Source organism: Python bivittatus, unplaced genomic scaffold (genome assembly GCF_059951505.1).
Source record: "Python bivittatus isolate LINGU-HERP-01145 unplaced genomic scaffold, Pbiv_v1 ctg000480_np1212, whole genome shotgun sequence".
Classification (NCBI taxonomy): Eukaryota; Metazoa; Chordata; class Lepidosauria; order Squamata; family Pythonidae; genus Python; species Python bivittatus.
Genome location: NW_028277075.1, coordinates 47,341,452 through 47,365,052, shown reverse-complemented (window position 1 = coordinate 47,365,052; position 23,601 = coordinate 47,341,452). Strand labels below are relative to the sequence as shown.

General features: G+C 36.5%; 1 protein-coding gene across 11 annotated transcripts in view; it reads right to left on the bottom strand.

The window, feature by feature from the left end:
* Positions 1 to 403: 403 nt before the first annotated feature.
* BBOX1 (gamma-butyrobetaine hydroxylase 1) overlaps positions 404 to 23,601 on the bottom strand; it is a 56,638-nt gene continuing 33,440 nt past the window's right edge. For 7 of the 11 annotated variants that reach the window (XM_025175213.2, XM_007441518.4, XM_025175211.2 and 4 more), the window contains 4 exons: positions 17,053 to 17,158; positions 14,049 to 14,245; positions 12,999 to 13,165; positions 6,491 to 11,985 (listed from right to left, as the gene is read on the bottom strand). In XM_025175213.2, coding sequence (XP_025030981.1) covers positions 11,819 to 11,985; positions 12,999 to 13,165; positions 14,049 to 14,245; positions 17,053 to 17,158 — 637 coding nt within the window. In that variant the 3' untranslated portion in view covers positions 6,491 to 11,818. Of the gene's footprint in view, positions 2,218 to 3,789; positions 3,945 to 6,489; positions 11,986 to 12,998; positions 13,166 to 14,048; positions 14,246 to 17,052; positions 17,159 to 23,601 lie in introns of those variants that run through there. The other 4 variants (XR_015797051.1, XR_003086176.2, XR_015797052.1 and 1 more) reach the window with 4 other exon arrangements.

Below are 23,601 nucleotides of genomic sequence, written 5' to 3'. Positions count from 1 at the left end.
GCTGCTGACCTGAAGGCCTCAGACATGTGGGTGAATAAGTTCAAGTCACTGAATGAAGATTTGGAAAGACTTGCACGACAGCAAGCAGGGTTGGCGAGCAAACACAAGTGGGGAGAAATGAAAAAACTTCAACCCGCGGACCAGCTGATTGTCAAAACTTGGAACGCGCTTCCTGTCACATACCACACACTGCATTGTGTGATTATTGCTGTACTGAAAATGTTTGGCTCTACGTATGCATGTGAGCAGTCTTTCTCACATCTAAAGAACATTAAGACCAACATACGATCACGTTTACGGATAGAAGTCTCAACGCCTGCATGAAGCTTAACCTCACCACGTATCAACCAGACTACAAAGCCATCAGCAAAACCATGCAGCACCAGAAGTCACATTAATGGTAAGAAGTACTTTATTCATCATTGATTAGCAACAGCATAACAACATTATTAAAAAGAATTCAGAGACTTATTGTACTTTAAAAGTGTTGGTCTTACATAAAATGCACACATTTACTTGTATTTAGTTTTAAACATATTGTATGGCTCTCACAGAATTACATTTTAAAATATGTGGCGTTCATGGCTCTCTCAGACAAAAAGGTTTCCGACCCCTGCTCTAGCAGCACTTTAGGGATCTCTTATGTCACTTCATCTCCCAGAGTTCCTCTGAAAACCAGAGAGTTCTCCAGGATCCACATGCGTAGAGCGTTTGCACAGGCATGATCCAATTCAGTTGTTCATTCTGAGCAGTGATGAAGGCCTCGAGCTATCCCCTATATTCCCTCTGGAACTCCACCAGGTCCATTTGGCACCAAGGATAGACCACTCAAATAGATCCCTTACTCCTGTGGCCTCATGACTCAAGTGGGGACAAATGTCATACCACTGTGTTGCAAATAGCCCCTTTGTTCCCTGCAGTGTTGTGCTTTTGAGCTGGAACATTGTAATGGCATAGGCTCGTTCTTGTCTCATTAAATAGATAATGAATCAGCCTTGAGTTAATTAGAATTGAGAATGGGGACTCTGTGGGTATAAACAAGCTGCTCCTTTCTGACTACACCTGCAATCAGCAAGTAAACAAACTTGCAGACAAATGAATGGCTTACTCTAATCATTTTCAGGCTACCTTGATTTGCCATAACAGCAAATCACCTGGGAGCCTAGATCAATATACTCTGGCTTGGTAGAAAGCAACACTGAGTTGGCTCCTTCCCTGTTCATTTTTATTCCAGGGTAGGCCCTCAGCTAAGCATCTGAGATTCACATTTTGCACAGGAAGCCCTGTGACAGATTTTATTATGGAATATGCTCCTCATAGTAGCAAGTTTTTTGTCAGCTGAGTGTGACCATTAGTTCATATAAAAGACCTCTGGATGTAGAACTTTCCCGGCAATACCTGCTAGTTCATTTTTAACTCAGATGATAGCTTATTTACTCTATCTTGTCATGGCTGAGCTCAATAGCAGGGCAAAGACTGCTGGAAAACATAAACATGCTTTTCCAGTTGATATACACTTTGAAATTAAATACATTTCTTCAGGCAAGCAATTATAATCTTTCTGCGGAAGGAAATATTATGTTCGTAAATCCTCTTTCTGGATCTGATTCTGTTCTATGGATGTAAATGTTGATACAGGGGAAACAACCAGCATAATCAGACCTGCATGATCTCTATATCTATGCAACGCATATGTGGCATCAGCAAACTCTTTGGCGAAATGCTAATGAACAACAGTTGCTAGAGTGAGAGGCTCCTGAGCAAAATGTTCTACATACACTTCAGGTTGCTCCACTCCAACTTAGTTTCTCTTCTGCCATCTGTTTTGTTCCATATTCTTCAGAAAGTTCTTTTATCATGGAATGTTGGGCTCTTCCTCATGGCCATATTTCTGCATCATCACCAATATTGTCAATGAAGGCTTGTAGAACACATCCAATGCAAGATGTGTTGGGAGAAGAGGAAAACATTGCTTAAAAACTGGATCAACTAAAAACAAATTTAAGCTTTCTCTGGTGGACTGCAGAGGAGATGAAGGCAATGTCACGCAGGCATCTCCGTTAAGAACTGTTCACCTGGTATCTTTTTGCTGTGAATAGGACATGAGGATAAGCCTAATATCTCTGCAACATCCACTATTGTGATTTTTTAAAGACCCCTCTGTTCTTCCTCTCTTGTTCTTGCTTTGTATTCAGCTGCAACATACTTGACCATATCCTGTGAAGTAGTTGGAGGCATAGAGATCCAATTACCATGGGGAAATCAGTCTATTGCAGAAAAAGCAGTCAAGGCTATCAAATGTAATACGACATAATGAATGTATCTCCATTAAAAAGATATATCCAATCTACAAAATGTAGAAATAAATTAGTCTTTAAAGATGTCCCAAGATTCTTCATTGTTTTAATTAATTAGCAAGTTAATTAGGCAATAACTTGCTAATATAATGAGCAAATGAGCATTACTAGTCATTTTCAACACTCTGCCAAATAATTAACATAATTTTGCATTCAGAAATCTATAAAAATAATCAAATTCCCTTTCTCTTGATTGGTTTTTGGCTGTAATAAAACTTTTCATTTCATTTCCCTTCTCATATGGAAGAGTACCAGAAATGACCAGATTACAATGTGATTAAATTTTAAATTATCAAACTATAGTAACACAATGACTCATCCAACTATTTACTAAACAAGTTGAAGCTTCCAGTGTACCACAGTGGCTTCTATAATTTGCAGTTTTAAGAAAAATATAGTAAGGACTCATTCTGATTGCTGAAAGATACTACAAATGTCTGGGGATATTTTCACATTGGATGAAGGTAGGATAGAAAATGTCTTATCCCAACCAACTGGCTTCAGTTCCCCATCCACAGGGCTGTCAAAGCATCTTCTGTTTAGATGATATCATCAGGTCTGTCTATAGATGGACAAAGTGTTGGACAAAGCTAACAGTTTAAGGCAACATGATTGGCTTTGAAGATTAACCCCCACCCTAAAGACCTCTTGATCTTCAGGAGGGGGCGGTGACATTCCATCTTATAAAGCAAAGCACCTGAATTCCTAATGTTAGCTCTTGTTAATTTGGATACGGTGTTAATTTTCCAAGCCCATTCTGTCAGCTAGATTGCATCATATCCATTGATAGAAATTGAACCTCAGATTCCTAAGAGACTGAGTTACTGATTCCTAGTCACAAAATGACAGCACATTCAGGATACAGAAGCAAGTTGAGGTATAATATATTTACCTCAACATTTATGGGAACAGTAATAGTATTGGTGCTAAAGTTTAAACTCCTCTTAACCCATTATTGCAGAGCTGGGGAACCACTGGGCTTTCTGATGTTGCTGACCTAATAATGATGGCTGTTTCCAGTTATAGTTCAATAACATCTAGAGGGCCACAATTTCCCTCCCTCTGAATTAATATGATGCTTAGCTGGAACCCTACCCCATAGTGAACAATGCAGAAGAGATAATATCTGTCAATTTCAATATTGTTAACAAGTGCTCTAAAAGAACACAGAGTCAAAAATATTAGGCTCCAGGGCTTGTACAAATGCAGAAGTCCAATATTTTATAAAAATGACTAATTGTTTTGATTCATATTGAAAAATGCTGTCTTGGCAATGGCAGCAAACGGTATCAGTTTGACTCCTTTCTGGCATATCACATTTGGAGGCTACAGCAATGTTAAATATTGACTTTTCAGACTTCAGTTTAACATCTTGTTCTTCTCACAAAGCTCAAATATTGTTAGGTAGGGTAAAAGGGTAATTTCTGTTTACCTTTTAGCTGAATACCCATGTTTTTAAAGAGCAATGGTCAATACTTCTTCGGGTGTGCAAACAATTTTGTTTGTTGACACAATGTTAGCATCAGTATGAGAGGAGAGACTGGTGGCCAGTATTGACATAGTTTCATTGACAAGAAAAACACCAACCTGCAGATAACATTTCACAAGAAAATGACATCAACAATAGGGTTATTTTGTACAACTGTGTATGTGTCAAAATCCATAACTTCCTGTAAAAGAATGTCATCAAATTACATGCACAATGACTGAGTACAAAAGCAGAAGGAGGGATGGAGCCCAATATTTATGTTATTTTTCTGAAACAAAAAATAGGATTAATCATGTACTCAGTTCATATTTCCCCTCCCTCCACTTTTTAAAAAATTGAAATAGCTCGTTTTTTGTTTTTGTTTTGTTTTGCATAGTGGCTGATCTGTGTCAAATGGATAGGTTATCAGCCTTCCAATAATGGGAGTTCAGGAGGCCATTAGATTTTGTTTATAGAAGCAACAAAGACAGAATTATATTAGTTTCGCTTCATAGTAGAACACAGGCAGATTCGAAGTATGGCATCATTAAAAACCTAGCAGAATATTCTTCATAGATTGAAAGAAGGGAAATTGAATCCAGTGGTCATATGAGAGGAGATCTTACCTATGTACCAACAAGTACAGTGGTGCTTAACAGTCTGTGAACCCTTTTGAATTTTCAATATTTCCGCACAAATATGACCTAAAACATGATCTGTTCTCCACAGAAGTCCTAAAACTAGATAAAGAGAACCCAATTAAACAAATGAGTCAAAAATATTATACTTGTTCATTTATGTATTGAGGAAAATGATCCAAAGCTACATATTTGTGTATGGTAAAAGTAAATGAACCTCTAGGATTATCAATTCATTTGTTTCAATCAAAGGGATGACAATCAGGTGCGAGTGTGGGAGAGCAGAATTCTGGGTATTCTCTATCAAAATCTAATCTTCACAAAACAGGTGTGTAGAAGTGTGTCATAGCTCAAATAAAGGAGATTTCTGAGGACCTCAAAAAAACAGTTGTTGATGCTCACCAGGCTTGAAAAAGTTAAAAAACCATTTCCAAAGAGTTTGGACTATGAGAAAAATATATCTTTGGGTGAAAGAAGCAAGTTTTTAGAGGCCTCAGATGAATGGGATTGCCTTAATAAAACTGAAACATAAAGGAATGTGCAGCACCCTTGAAGCTGGTATGAACTAGGCTGATTGTAACCCCCTTATCACAAATATCCCCATAGCAATGTAAGGGAGGACACTTTCTTCCTGGCAGTTAGCACCCTGAACCAATTTGTTTCTTCCTCTCTGACACTACTGATTTCCTTATAGATAGCAGTTCTGTCCTTGTAGATAGCAGACAAGAACAGGGAGAGACAGTAACTTGAGAAGTATTGCACATTTAGGTATGCCTGCATCATTATATGAATATGTATACGTATGTGTTCTTTTCCCTTCCCCTTTCTTGTAGAACTGTATAAATATCAGAGGATCCATTTTGCCTATGGGGGAGTGTCTCCCACTAACTTTTTGTGGGGTCCCCCTCCAGTACCTACTGCCTAATAAACACTGCAGTGAAGCCTTGATTATTTTGCCTTTGTGTCCTGCATTTTGATTCCACAGGACTCCACCAGTCAGGAAGTCATGTACAAATGGAGGCAATTCAACAACATAGTTACCCTCCTCAGGAGTGGTCAATCAACCAAGATCACACCAAGAGCAAGGAATGTAATATTCCAGGAGGTCTCAAAAAACCCCAGGGTAACATCTAAGGAACTGAAAGGCCTCTTTTGCATTGGTGAATGTCAGTGTTCATGAGACCACCATCAGGAGAACACTGTACAACAATGGTGAACATGGCAGAGTTGCAAGGAGAAAGCCCAAAAGAAGATTGCTGCTGGTCTACAGTTTGCAATGACCACATGAATAAACCAGAAGACTATTGGAAGAATGTTCTGTGGACCAATGAGACCAAAATAGAACTTTTGGGCTTGAATGAAAAGCGTTACATTTGGCAAAAGGCAAACCCTGCATTGCAGCACAAGAACCATATCCCATCTGTGAAACATGGTGGTGGCAGTATCATGAGTTGGGCCTGTTTTGCTGCCTCTGAACCAGGATGGCTTGCCATCATTGATGGAACTATGAATTCTGAATCATACCAGCAAATTCTACAGGAAAATGTCAGGATATCTATCCGTGAACTGAAGCTCAAGAGAAAGTGAGTCATGCAGCAAGACAACAACCCAAAACACACCAGTCGTATGACCAAAGAATGGTTAAAACAGAAGAAAGTTAGTGCTTTGAAATGGCCAAGTCAAAGTCCTGACCTTAATCCTATAGAAATGTTGTGGAAGGACTTTCATGCAAGGAAGCCTACCAACATCCCTGAATTGAACCTGTTCTGTAAGGAGGAATGGGCTAAAATTCCTCCAGGCCGATATACAGGACTGATCAAAAGTTATCAGAAACATTTAGTTGTAGTTATTGCTGCCCATGGAGGGCACACCAGTTACTGAAAGCAAAGGTTCACATACTTTTGCCACACACAAATTTATAGTTTTGGATCATTTCCCTCAATAACTAAATGAACAAGTATAATGTTTTTGACTCATTTATTTAACTGAGTTCTCTTTATCTAATTTTAGGACTTGTGTGGATAACAGATGCCATTTTAGGTCATATTTATACAGAAATATAGAAAATCAAAAGGGTTCACAAACCTTTAGGCATCACTATACCTGACGTTTTTCTATACAAGGGAGTTCCTGGGCTAATCATGATGGAGTACTGCTGTACACATATAGGGCTTTTCTCAGACATGTCAGATATGTGAAGGTTGTCAAGTATGGCTATCAGACATGATGGGAATAGTCACAAGCACCTGACTACTCCCTACAAATCCTTGATATTGTTTTTGGAAGTAAAAGGGGTTCTTGTACAACCTCCACCAGACATTAATATGTGAAAATGAAAAGAAAAAGAACAGAACTCTATTATTTTGGAAAGCAGTGCAGTGATTTGGACTTAAAGGAGAAGCTGATGCTTCAGTTGGGGGCACAAACATATTACCTGTGTTCCATTCTTAGAGCATCTGTTTCTTTTTTTGGGATCAGGTAGCCTTTGGTTTAAGAAATGGCAGACAGGTGCTACATTTGCATCCCCACACCCCATGTTCATTTTTTACCTTCAGAACTGAAATGCCGCACAGCCCAATTACTTTATGCTGTGCTGAGGCAGTGCCTAACATGCCATGCTTCTAGTGGCACTTTGGTTACTGCACAAAATTGGAGATCTGCACTTAAATGACAGATAAGGGAAAAGAGATCAGCAACCGGTGGAGTCATCATGCATTCTTTGTATCTATTACTAATGCGTATTCTCCATTGTCATGTGTTCACTGAGAACTGCATTAAAAATACTGTTGATAGAGTGGTGCCTCTGTAGGCGAAGAGTCTTCCCTGAAATGCAGTTAAACTCCTTTCTCCTGCTTTGATCTCCTGATGAATTCTGTATTATTTTCACTCAGTTTCTAATGTTCATAATTATATCAATTTCATAAGTATATGAAAATTAGCATTCCTTTTCTAGTGGTAATTGCTTCTTTCCATAAAACAAGGAAAATTCTAAGCATCAGTTCTGTGGGTGGCTTCTATGTGGTACATCGGTCAGTTTCTTCTGTTTTCAAAGTTGATACCTCCAATATCTACCCCATTTTACCTGTTGTTTTTCTCCTGTCACACAGAATAATTTAAACTAGACATACAAAACCTCACACTGAATAATTTAAACTAGACAAGGCCTGCTTGTGTAGTTCTGACCAATCATCAACCCACTTTCATTTTCAGCTCAAATCATTTGTCTCCTGTGATTCTAGCTTGAATCAGCTCCCTGTTACTTACAATAGCTAAAAGTTGCCAGTGACACACAACTTCTGTGTAAGGCTCAACTGGGAGACTGGGTTTGCAGTTCTTCATTCTTTCATCTGATATTCTATGGATGGAGGGGAGGGGAGTTCATGGGAATCTTTAGCCTATGAACTGAGTTTTACAACTGTAAATATCAGAATGGAACCTAAAGAGAATGGAGTGTCCTGGTTCTTTCACAAATGGATGCTATGTGTAGCCCAGCTGTTTGTTTGTAAGTGATCTCTAGACATATTACCCAATGATCAGTACTGTGAAATCACTGTGATCTAACAAGGGACCAAAGTCTTCTGCAGGAACAAAAGAATGGAAATAACGGTAATAGGGAAAAGATAAACCAGCCATCTGCAACCTGAGTGCTTCTAAATGTGTAGACTTTGACTCCTAGAATTTTCAGCAGTAACTTTCATACATCTGGGAGATGGCCAGGCTAGGGAAGACTGGAATAAACCAATGCAATTCTCTGCCGTTTCTTCCAGAAGGATGGGTGATGGAAGGAGGGAGAGAAACAAAGGGTTCCTTCTACCTAAAATCTATTTTCTAGCCCTGGGTATCTGCTTTTTTATCATATGAAAAGTGTCAATAAGGCTGAAATCTAAGCTGAAATATTTAGGGCTACTATATTTGGGCAGGAAAAAAAAATCTCACTCATTGATGACATTAGAGATTTACTGCCCAGATCTGGTAGCTACAGAAGTATTATTTCAGCCAATAAAAATTGTTCAAATGTTTGCTGTTGGTAGACGTCCATTTGTAGACTATATATAAATTCCATAGCAAGCCACTAGATGGAAACCCTGCTTTACTGCTTTGCCATTTAGAGCCAGAACAGCAACAATGAAAGTTGGGTTTCATTGCTGACAAATTATTTGAAGTATAAATCAAGACTTTCATTTGATTTGGCAAGACTCTGGTGGATAAATTATGCCAAGAAATATTTCTGAATGCCATTGTCAGTTATTTGTATTGAAGTAAATGGGGTAATTTCAGAGTAAACCGTTCCTAAACATTGCAGTATTTATGTGATCATTTCCACCAGCCTACTTGTCCTGGATTTCTGAAAGTGCTTTTTTGAGTATCAAGGGTAAAAAGATAAAGGAACTGGGGGTACACGCATCGGTTTCAACCATTCTCCCTACTATTGTTTATGGAAAGAAAAGCAGGATCCTGAAAATAAATAATTGGCTATGAAGATGGTGTTTTCAGAAAAGTTTTGGATTCCTAGATCATGGCTCATATCACTGCTAGAAAGGATCCCTAGGCAAGTGTAGTGGTAGCATTCAGAATAGGGCTCCAGGTAATAATCAAGGAGGCATATGACAAGAACAGGTATTCAAAAATTTTCACCTAGTAGGGAGACCATTAAACAAATGACTTATGATGTCCCTTCCAATTTACCCACTCTAATACCACTAGGTGAGGGAATTCTTCTAATGTAAGCTATATTGGGAACGGAGTCCACCAATAGCTTTAATTGGACAAGAATTTCCTTTCAAATAGATGAATGAGCTTTTATTTATTAAATCATGCCTTTTTTTAGCTGAAATCTTTTGAATTATTGCCTAAATTTTCGCTCTCTCTGCTCTTATCTTTAATCTAACATCTGTGTATGACATAGCTCTAAAAGGAAATGGGTTTTGCAATTAGGCAAGAATCCAGTGGGTTAATTGATTCCCAAACTAGATTTTATTGATGCATAAATACATAAAACAAAGTGATTTTTAGAAAGTCTGAGGGAAGGTTAAAGGTGAAACATTATGTCCAAAATTAAGTGAATGAACTGAATCTGAGGATTTTGGTTTCAGTTTCAGAAAACACTATCTCAGTATAATCTGCATTTACATGAATAAGAGTGTTGGGTTTTTATTTTAATACATACACATTAGACTGTCTATATGGAAAAAGAGAAATATTTGGAAATCAAGCATAAGTTAGAAGTCAATATTTGTAATATGTTACATAGCTTTGGTTGCATTATATCGAGCTTCAATATGATGCCAATGTTCAACATAAGAAGAAATTATTTAATATTGTCTACATTCTCAAATGAACCTGAACATTTCAATCCAGCCTTACTTTTTTTTGTTGGCTGATAGGTTTATATTGCAATACGTGTTTTCAGTGCAAGCATAAGCTGAACAGATTTGATTTAAACATTTTACATTTTTCAGGATAAAAATGGGTTTCACAATGTTAATTTTTCTGCATGTATGTTCTGCTTTGATAAAAGGCTAAAACCAGTGACATAACAGAGAGAGGTTTACAAAGAAGAATGTTGATGGAATCTGCTTTGGAAATCGTATCTGAATCACACAGAATGTCCAGATGTATATCTGCAGAACAGAAACAGTATAAATGGCCATCCACATGCTATTCCATAGCATTTCAGGATGCTAGCACAGATGTTTATAGGAGCATACTTCTACCTAATCTTTTTGAAATGTTAAGGATTAAGCCCAAGATCCTTTGTATGGCTAATACGTGTCTTAGTCCTTAACATTTCAAAATCATTTCAGGATTTATTATCTGGATATGGTGTGCATTATTGTAGACTTTTCCAAGATGAAGGATTATCAGTAGATTTGTATAATTCAAAACAACAGGTTCTTATGATTATTCAGAAGTAAGTACTAAGTGATGCCAGGGAACTTACTTTGGGGAAAGTGCTTAAGGTGGCAGTCTTCTTGAGAGAGACAGTGCAAATACAGGCAATGAAACTCAACCCTAGGCAGAGAAAGCGTGCAAGTAATAGATTTTATATGTAGCTAAATGCAAAGGCAGACGCTGAAGGGGGTAGGCAGGCTTCTAATGACAAATTATCCAGCTCAGCGTGGATCAGTTAATCTGTATAAACATGTGCAAACCCTCCAGCTGACTATGATGGAGGCAGATGACTGCAGATGTGAATGTGGGAATAAATGGCAGTCCAATAAGGAGTTAGACATTCCCACTTGAGAATCGACTGTTCTCTGGCAATCCACTTGCCAAAAGTTATTCTGCTGCAAGTCAGAGAAAAAAAATCACCATGAACATTAATAATAGCAATTGTATCCACTGGATATTCTGTACTATTATCTAAGATCTACTCTTGCATAAAAGGAATTCATCTTAGTTCTTTTAAGTCACCTTTGAAAAACTATTACATTACATATGGGAGACATCATTGGAAAGAACTGGGATTAAGAGAATAGTTGAATTCATAGATAGTGCTAAACTCAGTGTTGAGCAGGGTGGTTTGATTCTTGCAAGAATTTGTTGTCATTCTATGTTATAAAACTTCAGGAAGTGTGAAAGGCATACATTTAGCCTCATTATAATTTCAATGATATGCATTTTATGTATGAATATATTCATTTACTACGATTTCATTATTTTTAAAGAAAAGTATTTTCTGCTTGTTTCACACAAGCCTTTATTTCTCATTTATAAAACAAAATATGTGGGTGTATATAAGGCACACAAATGGAAAGAGCAACATATTGCCACTTAAAAAACTGAAACAGAAGTTCTTGTTCATTATTATCTTGGTCTTGTGCCTATGAGGCAGCTTATACTCATTTGTGAAAAATCACAAAATATGCTCAGGAGAAAATATCAAACAGACCATTAACTTTTAAGGCTGTGGAAAGAAAATAACCTAATTTCCAGAGGGCTAGTAGCAATGGACTTCTCCTCAGTGGAGGGCCTTCACAAAGACAACTTCCCATTCCACCTTTGATTTCTTTGCTGCCCTCAATGATAATGTGTAGGCCTCCAAAACAGAGAGGGTCTTGCTAAACATTTTCAACACTTCCATGCTGTTCTTGGTTCTTGTTACTCTATTCCTCACAATTCTTTGGAAAACTTGGGAGTTGCCCAGATTCGAATCAGCAGGAAAGGGCAAACTATGTGCTCTCACAGTACGAACCCGTGTTATTCCTTGTTTTAGAGATCATCTACATATTTAACAGGATAGATAACATCTAGCTTATCTAGGAATGCCCTGAATTAACTGGAAATACATCAGGTCCGTTTGCCTTTATGGAAAAACCATCCAATCCCAGCAAAGGTTCTCATTAGTCCAACCTTCAAAGGCATTGTCTCCTTAGGACATTCTTTTGTAAGATTCGGAGTCTTGACATTACTACATCCCAGTCTGCGTAGGCCCCTTCAAGGTGACGGGATACTTCTGCTCCTGCTTGGTAACTCTGCCGACCATGAAGTAAACGCCAATTATCAAATACTACTATTTCACCTAGCAAGAAGGTGAAGAATTATTTTAAAACAAAATCTGTGGCAAATGCATCTATCAATAGAAGTGAATATATACAGCTCGGGGTTGAACTGTAGAGTCCTTGAGGTTCTCTGAGCTTGGTTCTTTTCTTGCAGATGTTTCATTACCTGACTAGATAACATTTTCAGTGCATCTTCAATACACTGAAGATGTTACCTAGTTGCGCAATGAAACATTTGCAAGAAAAGAACCAAGCTCAGAGAACCCCAAGGACTCTACAAATACATCTATATTGATTAGAGATATGACAGAGCAAGAAGGCTTAATGATACAGTATTTTGAACTATTGAAGCCGGTAATTCTTTGAATACAGCTTAACTCTTGATGATAGCATTGGCATGTAGTTTTCTTGGCAATTAAAAAAATAAAAATAAAAGTAGTTTGTCACTGCTTTCTTCTAGGATGTTTTTCTGACTTCCCCATCTAGCCTACAGCATTCAGCTTCTCTGATGACCTCCCATCAAAGTACTAACCAGATCCAACCAAGGTAGGCTTGGTGCTGCCAAATACACTTAATATGCAAATATTAGAAGAAATCTGTTTCAGATCCATCTCTCTGTCTGTTTCCATTATTTCAGTATACATTTCAAGAAAAATAAGCACTGCATATGATAGGAAGGCAAAAAGCAAAGGTTTATATGTCATACTACTCTCCTCCAGCCACCCCTTCCCTCCCTCCCTCTCCCCCAAAAGCTGGGGAGGATTGGCAACAAAGCACATAAGGAATTTTATTATTCTTGCTAATGAAAATATTTTAATTAATGAAGGATGTCATGGGATCCAGTGTGGTGTAACAGATTTATACAACAGAACTGCACTTTTGCCTGGAGTCCCCCTTGTACCTGAAAAATCTATCCTTAATAGTTGGGGGATTTTCTAAAGAGGTTTTTGAATATTTCCCTCCTAGTTCTACTGAAAGAGACTCTTAATATTAGTTGAAAAAAAAAACTGATTACCATTTTATCCAAGCCTACCTGGCTTCATTTTGTATGAATATTTATTATCCACGCTATTTAGAAGATCAACATAGTCCTTGAGAGCAGCATAAAATGGCTTTACTTTTTCAGCAGGTATGTCAAATATTGTGTCTCTGGTTGCATTGTTAAAATTGATACGAACCACTTGGCCCTTTTCATCTACACTGTTGAGAAATGAGAGAACAAAACAGGTTATCCTCAAATTTTCAAAGTTTTACAGTAACACCAGTCCTCATTCACTTTTTTTTAAATGGGAAACCTTATAATGAATAAACTATAAAACTTATAATGAATTAACTACTTTATGATAAATAATTGAGAATCTGACTGGTTCATTTTAGTAAAGCATTTAAAGCTCCCAAAATTCCTTATAAATCTGAGAGTGTTTGAGACTAGGGAAAAGTTAAACATGAAAACAAGCAAAACTTGACAGATTTGGTTCATCCTGGCAGAGACTTAAAGTGTTTTGCTTTTAAATTTCTAGGCTTCATTATGGTGAAGGTGTTTAATGTGGCATTGGATTGCTATCACCTTTTTCAAAATGAAATGTGTCTCAGCTGTAAAAACTCTATAAAGTGAATGGAAGAGAAAGTAAAACCAACCACTTGCCCATTGTAGAACAAAGCTCCCTCCATACAGCTGTATTTTGTCATCTTAAAGTGCTCTGCTGAGGGCTGTACTAACAAAAATCCAAAATTACATGCAGATAAATCTCAACTTTAAAATAGAACATATATCTATATCCATATCTATTTATCCATCCATCCATCTATCTAACAATATGATAACACAAACAGCACATACATTTTTAAAAAGCTGATTTGTATTCTTGTCCACAAGGTGGCAGGCACAGTCTTAACACTTTTCATTTTGTTAAATAAAACTTGCTGCCAAGAGTTCCACCAGTGAGATGGATGGCCATATCAATTTGTTTAATAAACAAATAAATAAATCAAAAATATACTTTTGCTTGCAATTCAGGAATAGCTTCTAGACATTGTAACCAGCATCAGAGAAAGAGATACCGTATCTTTCATTGTTACCTACTCTATAATTCTTTGTTTGGACTGCATAGCGAAATCACAGTAATCAACTCCAATGTCTGTGAAATCCACAAATGTAGAGGTCAAGATTTGGAAGGCATAAGGATTTTGCTCCTTAAACTTATTGGCTACATGAAATCCATCCACAATTTCACTCTGCCCTCCAGTAGAAGTTTGTTTTATACAATGCAGTAACTGAATCTGGAACAAATTAATATCAGGTTATATTATAAGTTCAACATTATGCTCTACATTTATATTTTATTTCAATGTCTTTAGGAATCTCATTACTATATAACATGACTTGGTTTGATCCTTTAAAAGTCACAAATCTAGAAAAATAAATACAAACATGCAGTGACTATGAAGATTGCTTGCACAACTTTTCACTAAACTATGTTTTAAAAAATTCTTACAAGCATTTAAAAGTAATATTACAAGGCAGAGTGTGATTCCTGGCATAAATCAGAATATGAACTTTCTTTTCTTTCTGACTTGAAAAATATCCTTTGATTCCCATACCATATGCACTTGTACAACCTCTAAATGAATTTTCAGGTAACTGCTAAGTCTGAAAAATCTGGCATCTATTTAGTAGCACATGATGTTGGTCTGCTTAATTCATTAAAAGTATGATTACTACAGATTGTCTGAAGAACTTGAGTAAAAGTTTCCTACAGCAATAACACACATCACACTAATCTCTCCCATCTTTGCAAATACAGCAAGAATGGCAGAAATATGGGCAGCATTAGAAGTTCAGTAGGTTATTAAAACACTGAACAGAAATATGTATACATTTTCTCCATTGAAACCGCTCAACAAAAGGGTTTTCTCTCATGAACCCATCTGAGAGTTTCTAAGCATTTCTCTGCAATACTCTGTGTATGTATTACAGCAACTGATACATCCTGAGCTAAAAATGATTGAGTATATGGCTGATTTAAAATGATCATGTGGAAGATAACTTGGAATTGGTATAAACTTCACCAGGATCGGTATTCACAAAGACCAATTTGCACCATTTGGAGCTTCTTATAAATTTAAATGGGATGATTATATTGAATTAGGCTCTGACTGCTGCATGTGGTAGTGGAACCAGTCCTGAGATCTCACTGTTTTCTATTAGGAGACTTAAATGATATTAACTTTGCATTACTTTAGAATCTTCTCTGTGCAATGTCACAGAGCAATACCTTGTTTCACTCCTGATGAACATGTGCACAAGTTTGTCAGCTAACGATTCAAAACATGTGACATAAGTAACACAAAAAATAACAATAATATGACAAACTGTATGAATCTGTGAATATACACAAGCTGATTAAAACTGAATTGAGAAATACTAACCTAAAGCAATTTAGTGCTCTCCAGATGTTTTGGACTTCAACTCTCATCAGCCCCAGTGACTATGATGAACTGCAAAATATTGCAGCTGTTGTATTGTAAAATGTCTGGATGAGCACCAGGTTGCCCATCTCAGGACTAACAAAATAATACATTTTATGAACTGGCAGAAGTAGAGGGATATCTGGAAGTAAGATCTGGTACTAAATATTATTGTATCACCAGCGCTATTTAAAATGTATATGAAGCTGTTGGTATAGAGATTAGGGGACTGGGAGCAAGATATCATTTGAATCAAAAGAGGTTGTCCAGTATCTAGAGAAGTATTTGAGCCCTGGAATGAACTGGATGATGACCAATCATCCAGTTCATCCAGTAGTGGAATCCTGTAAACCACTGGCTCCCAAGTTCAAAAACCGCTTGTTCTCTACTGGGTTGTACTTTTCATTTAGAACAGTATGCTCCTGGTTCTATCCTCTTCACTAGAGGCACAGTTACCTATTACTATCTGCCTTTCATAAATCAGTTGCCTGTTTCTGGACTTAGGGAGCTTGACTATTATGCTTCCTGCACTGGTCGTCTCAAAATTGGATTATTGTGATGTGCTCCATGAACTTAGGAATAGTTCAGAGCTGCAATTAATTCAGAAAACACTAGGAAGATTATTCATCATGTTTGAGTTCTAGTGTGCAACTGAGCCAGCTCCAAGTTGTTTGTATTAATTCATAAAGCGCTAAACAATTTGGAATCAGATTAACTCAAATCATACCATTATTTATACAAACACGTATGAGCTTCAGGAGAGGTTCTGCTGTTCATGACATAGTTGTAAATTGGGTCTGGGTCCTCTGGGAAGTTCTGCCACAGATGCCAATGTTGGCATGTTTTAAATTTTCTTTAAAAACACTACTTTCTACGTTGGTTTCCATGGATAGTTACTTCCATCAGTACAAAAATAATCAGTAATAGATTATTTTTACTTTATAGAATTCATTTATACAATACTATTGAAAACTGCTTTGGGATGTCTATAAATGATGTCCATAAAAGCAATATATACACATATAAATAAACATATAAATAAAATACTCATACAATATTAGTAGATACAACTGTATGGTTTTCTTAACTGAATGTATTTATACATATGTCTATGTAAAAGTCTACTTTCAGTTTAAATAACTCCCTTCATCACATATAAATGAAAACATACAGAATAAGATCATGATAAATCATACGCTAGGTAAAAATCTCCTGAGTTAGACATTTGAATAAATAATGAACAAATAAAAAGATATGCTTTAATCAGTCACCCACTGATCATTTAGGCTCTTTTGTGCCTCATTAGGCCAAGTGTACTGCATTTGTGTGTGTGTGTGTGTGTGTATGCACCTTTGGCCTGGACAAATCCATGCAGTTTTCTTGGCAAGATTTTTGGAAGTGGTTTGCCACTGCCTTCTACCTAGGGCTGAAAAAGTGTGACTGGCAAAGGTCACCCAGCTTGGCTCACAGTCTCCTGGTTTCTAGCCCGGTGCCTTTAACCATTATACCAAACTGGTTCTCATACAACATAATACTTGGCTTAAAATCATCAAAACATTTCTATTACTATTCTATGGACACCCACTATACTGCTTCCTTGCCTTTTATGTTTCTCTTACCCCTGGTGGAAATTGCAGAACAGGGTAATCAGTATGAAAACTTAGCTTCTCAGTTGTGTACGCCACGTTGTTGGCATCCACTTTGTCTTGCACGTGCCAAGTAGGCCTTTATAATTAACAAGAAATGAAAAACAGAAAATTATAATAATCTCCCTGTAAAAATCTGGATGCAAGATATACAGTTCCAAAAACTGAATAATCATAAAATTAATACATTAAATTATCAAACTTCTCACTGTTTTAACATTTACTTCAGAGTACTAATTCATTATGAGGGCTGTGATTCATTTAATAGATTTTAATTGGTTAACTGTATGTGTTAATGAATAAAGTAAGTATACAGTACAAAGAGATATTTCTAAAGAAGCACTTTCTTTGTTGATGTTGCATGAGTATGTCATAGAAAGCATAATCTTTTAGCCATAAGAAGGGCAGAAAGAATCTGTCCATGTAACAGATCCAAAAATACAATAGTCCCTTGCACAAAGTCAAATTAATGTTATATAATTACTTCCTTCCAGAATATAACTTTAGGACAGCACAAAACATGTCTTAAAGAAGCATTATTCTCACTGCATCTCCAACAAAAATGGTTACTCATTTCTTTCCTATACAAACTGCAGTTGGTTCCAAGAAGCGTAAAGTATTAGCTTTTGTTAAATAAGTGGTAGTTTAAGATCTATTGAATTGTTTGATATAGATCTTAAGACAGTTTCCCATTGCTTAGACTAAATACAGATCTCAAATCTTGTCCCATTGTTTTAAAATCTGCATATCATATTGATTTATTGATAGCAAGTATTTATAAACATTAATTGTGGGCTTTTTGCCTTGCAAGATTTAATGATATTTCTAATAAAGTGTCTTTGAAGCTAAAAATACCACAGGTCAAAATCAAGATGTCAGCAAGTATTGTAGTTGTAAATATTGCCAATGATACATTTCCTTCAATGTAACGTAAGACTCATTATCATCCAGTAATTGACCCAAAGTAAAAATCTCAGGATCCATCCGAATCTTCCATGTAACAGTTTTTTAAAAACCATTTAAGGTCTGGTTTACTCCATAGGGTCAAGGGGTAAAATCAAAATGCAACCTTCAGCAAGGTGGATGAACTCAGTTACAGTGGTGATTGGAAGACTTGAAGGACCAGGTTAGGGGCAGACTGTCATGGAGAAAAACTATGTATACTGACTCTTGATACTCATGGCACATAATCAATCAATCAATCAATCATTTAATCAATCAATCATTCAATCAATCAATCTTTCCTTGCTATTAATCAAAAGGCCTCTTTAGGAAACTGTCTCTCAGGAACCAACACATTTCATCTTTCCATTTCTCATTAAGAACTAGCTACAGGGTTTGTGTTTGCCTCCATTTCCTTTTGTGTTTTTCAAGGTGAATCAGATAATATGTACAAGAATCATAGAAGTAGAAGATACTAGGGTTTTTAAGGTCTAATCTTCTGTTCAGACAAGAATCTAATTAAAGAATCTCCAACATAAGGGTGCCGAGCCTCGGCTTGAAAAGAAAAAGGATGCTCACATCTCCCTTAGTCGTTTGTACCACTTGTCAAACTGCTCTTACTGGTTTTCCTAACATGCAAGAGGGAGAGAAACAATGTGAACACTAATCTGAGATTAATTATACCTTTAATTTCTGATAGCCATGCCATACGTGGAAACAATTTTTAAATGCTGGCATTTACTACTGTGTTGTAAAATTACACTTCAAATTCCATACAGACATAGCAACAACATTAGAGATTTCTAAAGTAAAGGTGCTTAACAAGGTAGAGATGGTATAAAGTTTCAAACATTCTAGGCCAATAACCATCTGGTAAATGTAGCATTTGTAAAAATTGCTTTTGACATAACAGTTTTCTGAATTCTAGTAATAATAGGACATGTAGTTCAAGGAAATGTTCAACCTGCGCATCTAAATGAATTATCTAAATGAATTATCCATCTGTACAGTGTTCCTGCAAGACACTGTATGTGGACATGACATCCAGGGCCATGACAAAGCATGACTTTAGGGAACGTCCATACAACACTTGATGTAACATTCTGGTGCACTGGAAAGATTAAATATGAAGGTGGCAAATTAAAAAAAAAAAACTTTTGAGGAAATAGAATTAAAACACACACACACACACACACACACACACCTCTTTTGGACTCAATGCTATACAGTAATATGTTGCAATTATTGACACAGCTCCAGTTTGGTGTAAACAGTTTCAGCACTGCATTTTTGTATGTTATAATAATAGACACCTATAATTGCCATGATTATGTTCCTGCGAAGGGAACATAAATTAGCGATCTCCAGTGGGTCTAAGAGTTCTGGGAACCAGGGGAAAACCATTCTGCCTAACCCATAGTTCGGCGCCTTTCAAAAAGATGGTGGGTTCACCTACTTCCTCTCTTAATTACTTTAGGAAGCTGCTTTTACTGATTTCTTAGAAGTTAAGAACCTTCCAAAGGGCAAGTTTTATTATGCCGGGAGAATCTCCTTCAACCCTGGATGAAAGAAGCTCCATGTAAGTGTAAGGATTAAAAAGAAAAGATTTACTTTTTGGAAAACAGCAAAAGGGAGGCTAGAATGTGGATTTTGGAAAGTTAAAGGGCTAGATGGACTTGAAAGAATACTTCCTGTGGGATGTTTTCAAATTTATAAAAGAATATATGAACATTTTGAAATTAGTTGTAAGAAATCCTCCCGTGGGAAAGTTTTGTTGACTAGAAAACAAACAGATGATAAGAAGGGACTTGAAGGAACCAAAGACAACAAACAATTACAATTAAAGGAGAAGAGATCCATTAATACAATGGAGCAATACTATTTGACTATAGAAGAAATTAAGGCTGTTTGAGAACAATGTAGTCAGAAATTACTTACAAGATTGTCTGATACTATGACAGAGGATATAGAAGAACAACTGATTTTACTCGATAAAATAGAGACTGAGATTGATTTGAATGTGGATTTGGAGTTAAAAAATGCTGGATTAGAAAAGTGATAGGGAAGAAGATGCTGTGGATCTGAAAATGGATTTAAAAATGCTAGAGTATAAGAGTGATATCGAAAAAGATGTCAAAATGGATCTACAAATGAAACCAGCCGATGTCATAGTAGTTAAAGCAGAGATGCAAATAATAAATCAGAAGAGTGACTTGGAAAGCCTTCTTATCTTGGATTTATAAAAGGAATGTGTTAAACCAATGAAGGTGTTTTTGAGAGGAGACAAAGAGAAACTACTGAAGCTGTTCCTGAAAGGAGACAAAGAGAAAAAGATAAGAAATCAACTTGTGGGACATTATTTGGCAGGATTAAAGATCAAGCTTTTTAAAAGTAAACAGAAGGTTTACAAAGTAAACTTATTTGACCAGGATTAAAATATATGTTGTGGTTTCTGTTAGCTATTAGTGGGATTTTTTTTTAACCAGGACTGAATGACAAGGGTTTAAAGATCTGGTTATAAGAAGGGAGAGATTTCTTTTGCTTTACTTCTTAGAGAAAGTGATAAATTGGATTATAAAATGGATAATTTTGATTAAGGTTAAAATACATATGTTGATTTTTGCTGATTAGGATTGAATGATGAGTTTTTACAATTTGATTATTGATAAGGGATGAGATATGGGAAGAAGAGATCTTTTTTTTAAATTGAAATACTAGAGAAGGTGTAAAACTACTGAAATTGTTTATACTTGTCTGGGGGGGGGAGTCATATTTTATATATCTTCCTTTTTCCTTTCTTTTTTCTATATCTTTACACTTCTCTTTTTTATTTTTATATTTTCCTTAGTTTGTATTAGTCTTTTATGTTTGTACTTGAAACTGTAGTAAAATTATATTTAAAAAAAAATTAAAAAGAAGGAAGTCTTGTGTGCTGCCTTGAATTCCTGACTGACAATATGAATTTAAAATACAGCCACTCCTTCTTTAGTAACTACCTCGGTTAGCAACCATTTGCAAATATGATGGCAATAGACAGTAATAAAAAAATGCATTTTCCAACCAATTCGCAATTTATGACCAAATTTCCTGTACCTGACAACAAAAGCCTTCAGTGTGAAACTGATTAAGGTCTGGTCAGTTTCAGGCAGCAGCACAGCTGGAGAGTTCTAATCAACTATTTAAGAGTTGAGCTTGTTAACTTGCAGTTAGCACTTTTTAGGTGTGCAGTAAAACAGTTCAGGAAGAGGTAGCTTGTTTAAGCAAGCTCTCCGCCCTGCAAGGGGGCAAAAAAACAAAAAACAAAAAACCAGATCAGGCACAGGACACTGTATGAGAGAACTATCTGAATGAGATGGCAGCAACCAGTGATCTTTGCAATGTCTCTCTATCAGTCATGTGTTTGCTTAGTGACCTTTTGGAATAACAGTCAAGTTGTTGGAATGGAATGCGGACACTAAATGAGGAGGGGATGTACTGTACATATTTGATGTATGGATATTTATGCCTTTGAATTAGAGTTTTCTTGGCAACATTTTCGGAAGTGGTTTGCCCTTGCTCACTTCATCCTAGGGCTGACAGAGAGTGACTGACCCAAAGTCACCCAGCTGGCTTCATGCCTAAGGCAGGACTAAAACTCATAGACTTCCAGTTTTTAGCCTGATGCCTTAACCGGTACACCAAACTGGCTCACATATAAAGTTCACGCCTTATACTAAGCCATAACTGTGTAACCATTATTTATTGAGTTAGCCACAATTCACTAGTTTTACACACCATGTTAAACCATAAATCACAGTTTGTACAAGTTAAACCCAAACAATTTATTGTTCAAAATTTAAGAAATTAAGTATGAATTTTGATTTAGTAGGCTACAATGATCAGTGACATTCATAGTAATAATGCAAAAGTGCTTGTATTGATTAATTTGGTTTAATTATGTGTCCCATTTTTGCCCCTTTCATTTATAGAGTCTTCTATTATTATTGCATTATTTGAAGAGATTTTACATTTGTCTTATTTGAATGCTCCCTTGAATGTTATGAGTTTCTATAGTATTTGCCTCTCTTTTAGATGTGAATGCTACACAGATAACAGCTGTACACTAAACATTGTATAATTGTTTAAAACATTTTTAAAGATAAATCAATTCCTTTCAAGAACAAGATCATTTAAAAAAGATCCATAAGAATGGCTTGCATTTTTGAGGGAGAAATACATTAACAGTTAGAAATATTTCTGGCTTAGTAATCAATGCTTAGATGTAAAAGAGATTCTGGTGTGATTATTAGAAAACATCTTCACATATGGAAGAAATCAGTTTTGAACACAACAAAATATTGTGCTTAATTAGAAACAGGAAAGGGTTTGTACATGTTCATAAGTACTTGTGTCTTTTCTTCCTTAAAACCAGCCATCTTCTTCATCACAAAGCAGTCTGTTGTTACGTCTTTAGAAGCATTTCTGAAACTTCAGGTAAAGGGAGTATGAAATGCTTCAACTTTCAAATGCTGTAACCTCAGAGTAATGTTATGTAATGAGGATTAATCAAATATATCACTGTGCCTTCCACAATCATCCTTTGTGGAATGATTTGACTGCAAGCTCAGCGAAGTGAAAGAATGAGAACTTGATTGTCTGCATCTTGAGTCATGCACACAGATACAAATCCACAGAAAAGGCAGAATGCTACAATTTCACCTTCACTGCTTGCAAGATGCTTTTAAATGCAATAAAATTGCACGTTGCAGCCATGAAGCTTCTTCTCAATAGCAACATCTGTCTGTCTACCAACAGAGACACATGTACAGAAATCATGAATAAGAGACATTGGCCATTTTGCAGAAGGAGGTTTATGTTACTCCAGAATTGGTGGTAGGGAACTAGCACTATTTGGATTCTCCATGGGTCAGTTGGAGGGAACACTGATGGCTCAAATCTCAGTGATCTGAGACAGCTATAACTAAAGGCAGTGTGAGTGAGCTCCAAATTCTGTGAAGGACTGGGGAGTGGAAACAGCACAATAAAGCCATTGTATAAAAATGCCTTTGATTTCTGAGTAATTGAATAAGAGGAAAGATGAGAAAGAATATGAGGGGAACTCCTTTCGCCTCATTCGCCCACTTTTCTCAGATTGCAAGAAAGCTGTAATTTCCTTAAGCCAGAAAAATCATATAAAGCCTCATCTTGGTTTAATATGAATCAGAACTGCCCATATTCCACTTTCCACTCCATTTTCACCTGACTGCTTTGCTTTGCTCCAGCACAGGGGGGTGGGGGGAAACTAGAACAGCTTGTTCTTTATTATCACCCATATCTCAGTGTGGACTGAAAAACTCAAAGCCCTATGTGACTATCATTGGTCTCCCAGTGCTTTCTAATAGCTAGGAAATACCTGGAAGGTCAGAAAATGTTCTGAATGAGTCAAATATTTGTTCCCACACAACTAAGAATTATATAGCTTCCTTTTGTGCCAATGTAAAAAAATAACAAAAATTGCTAGAACGGAGACACATACAGCAAGGGAAAGAGAAAAAAGCCAAGAAACCGGAGCTAAGTTTCAAGTTGTGGGAACTTGCTGGA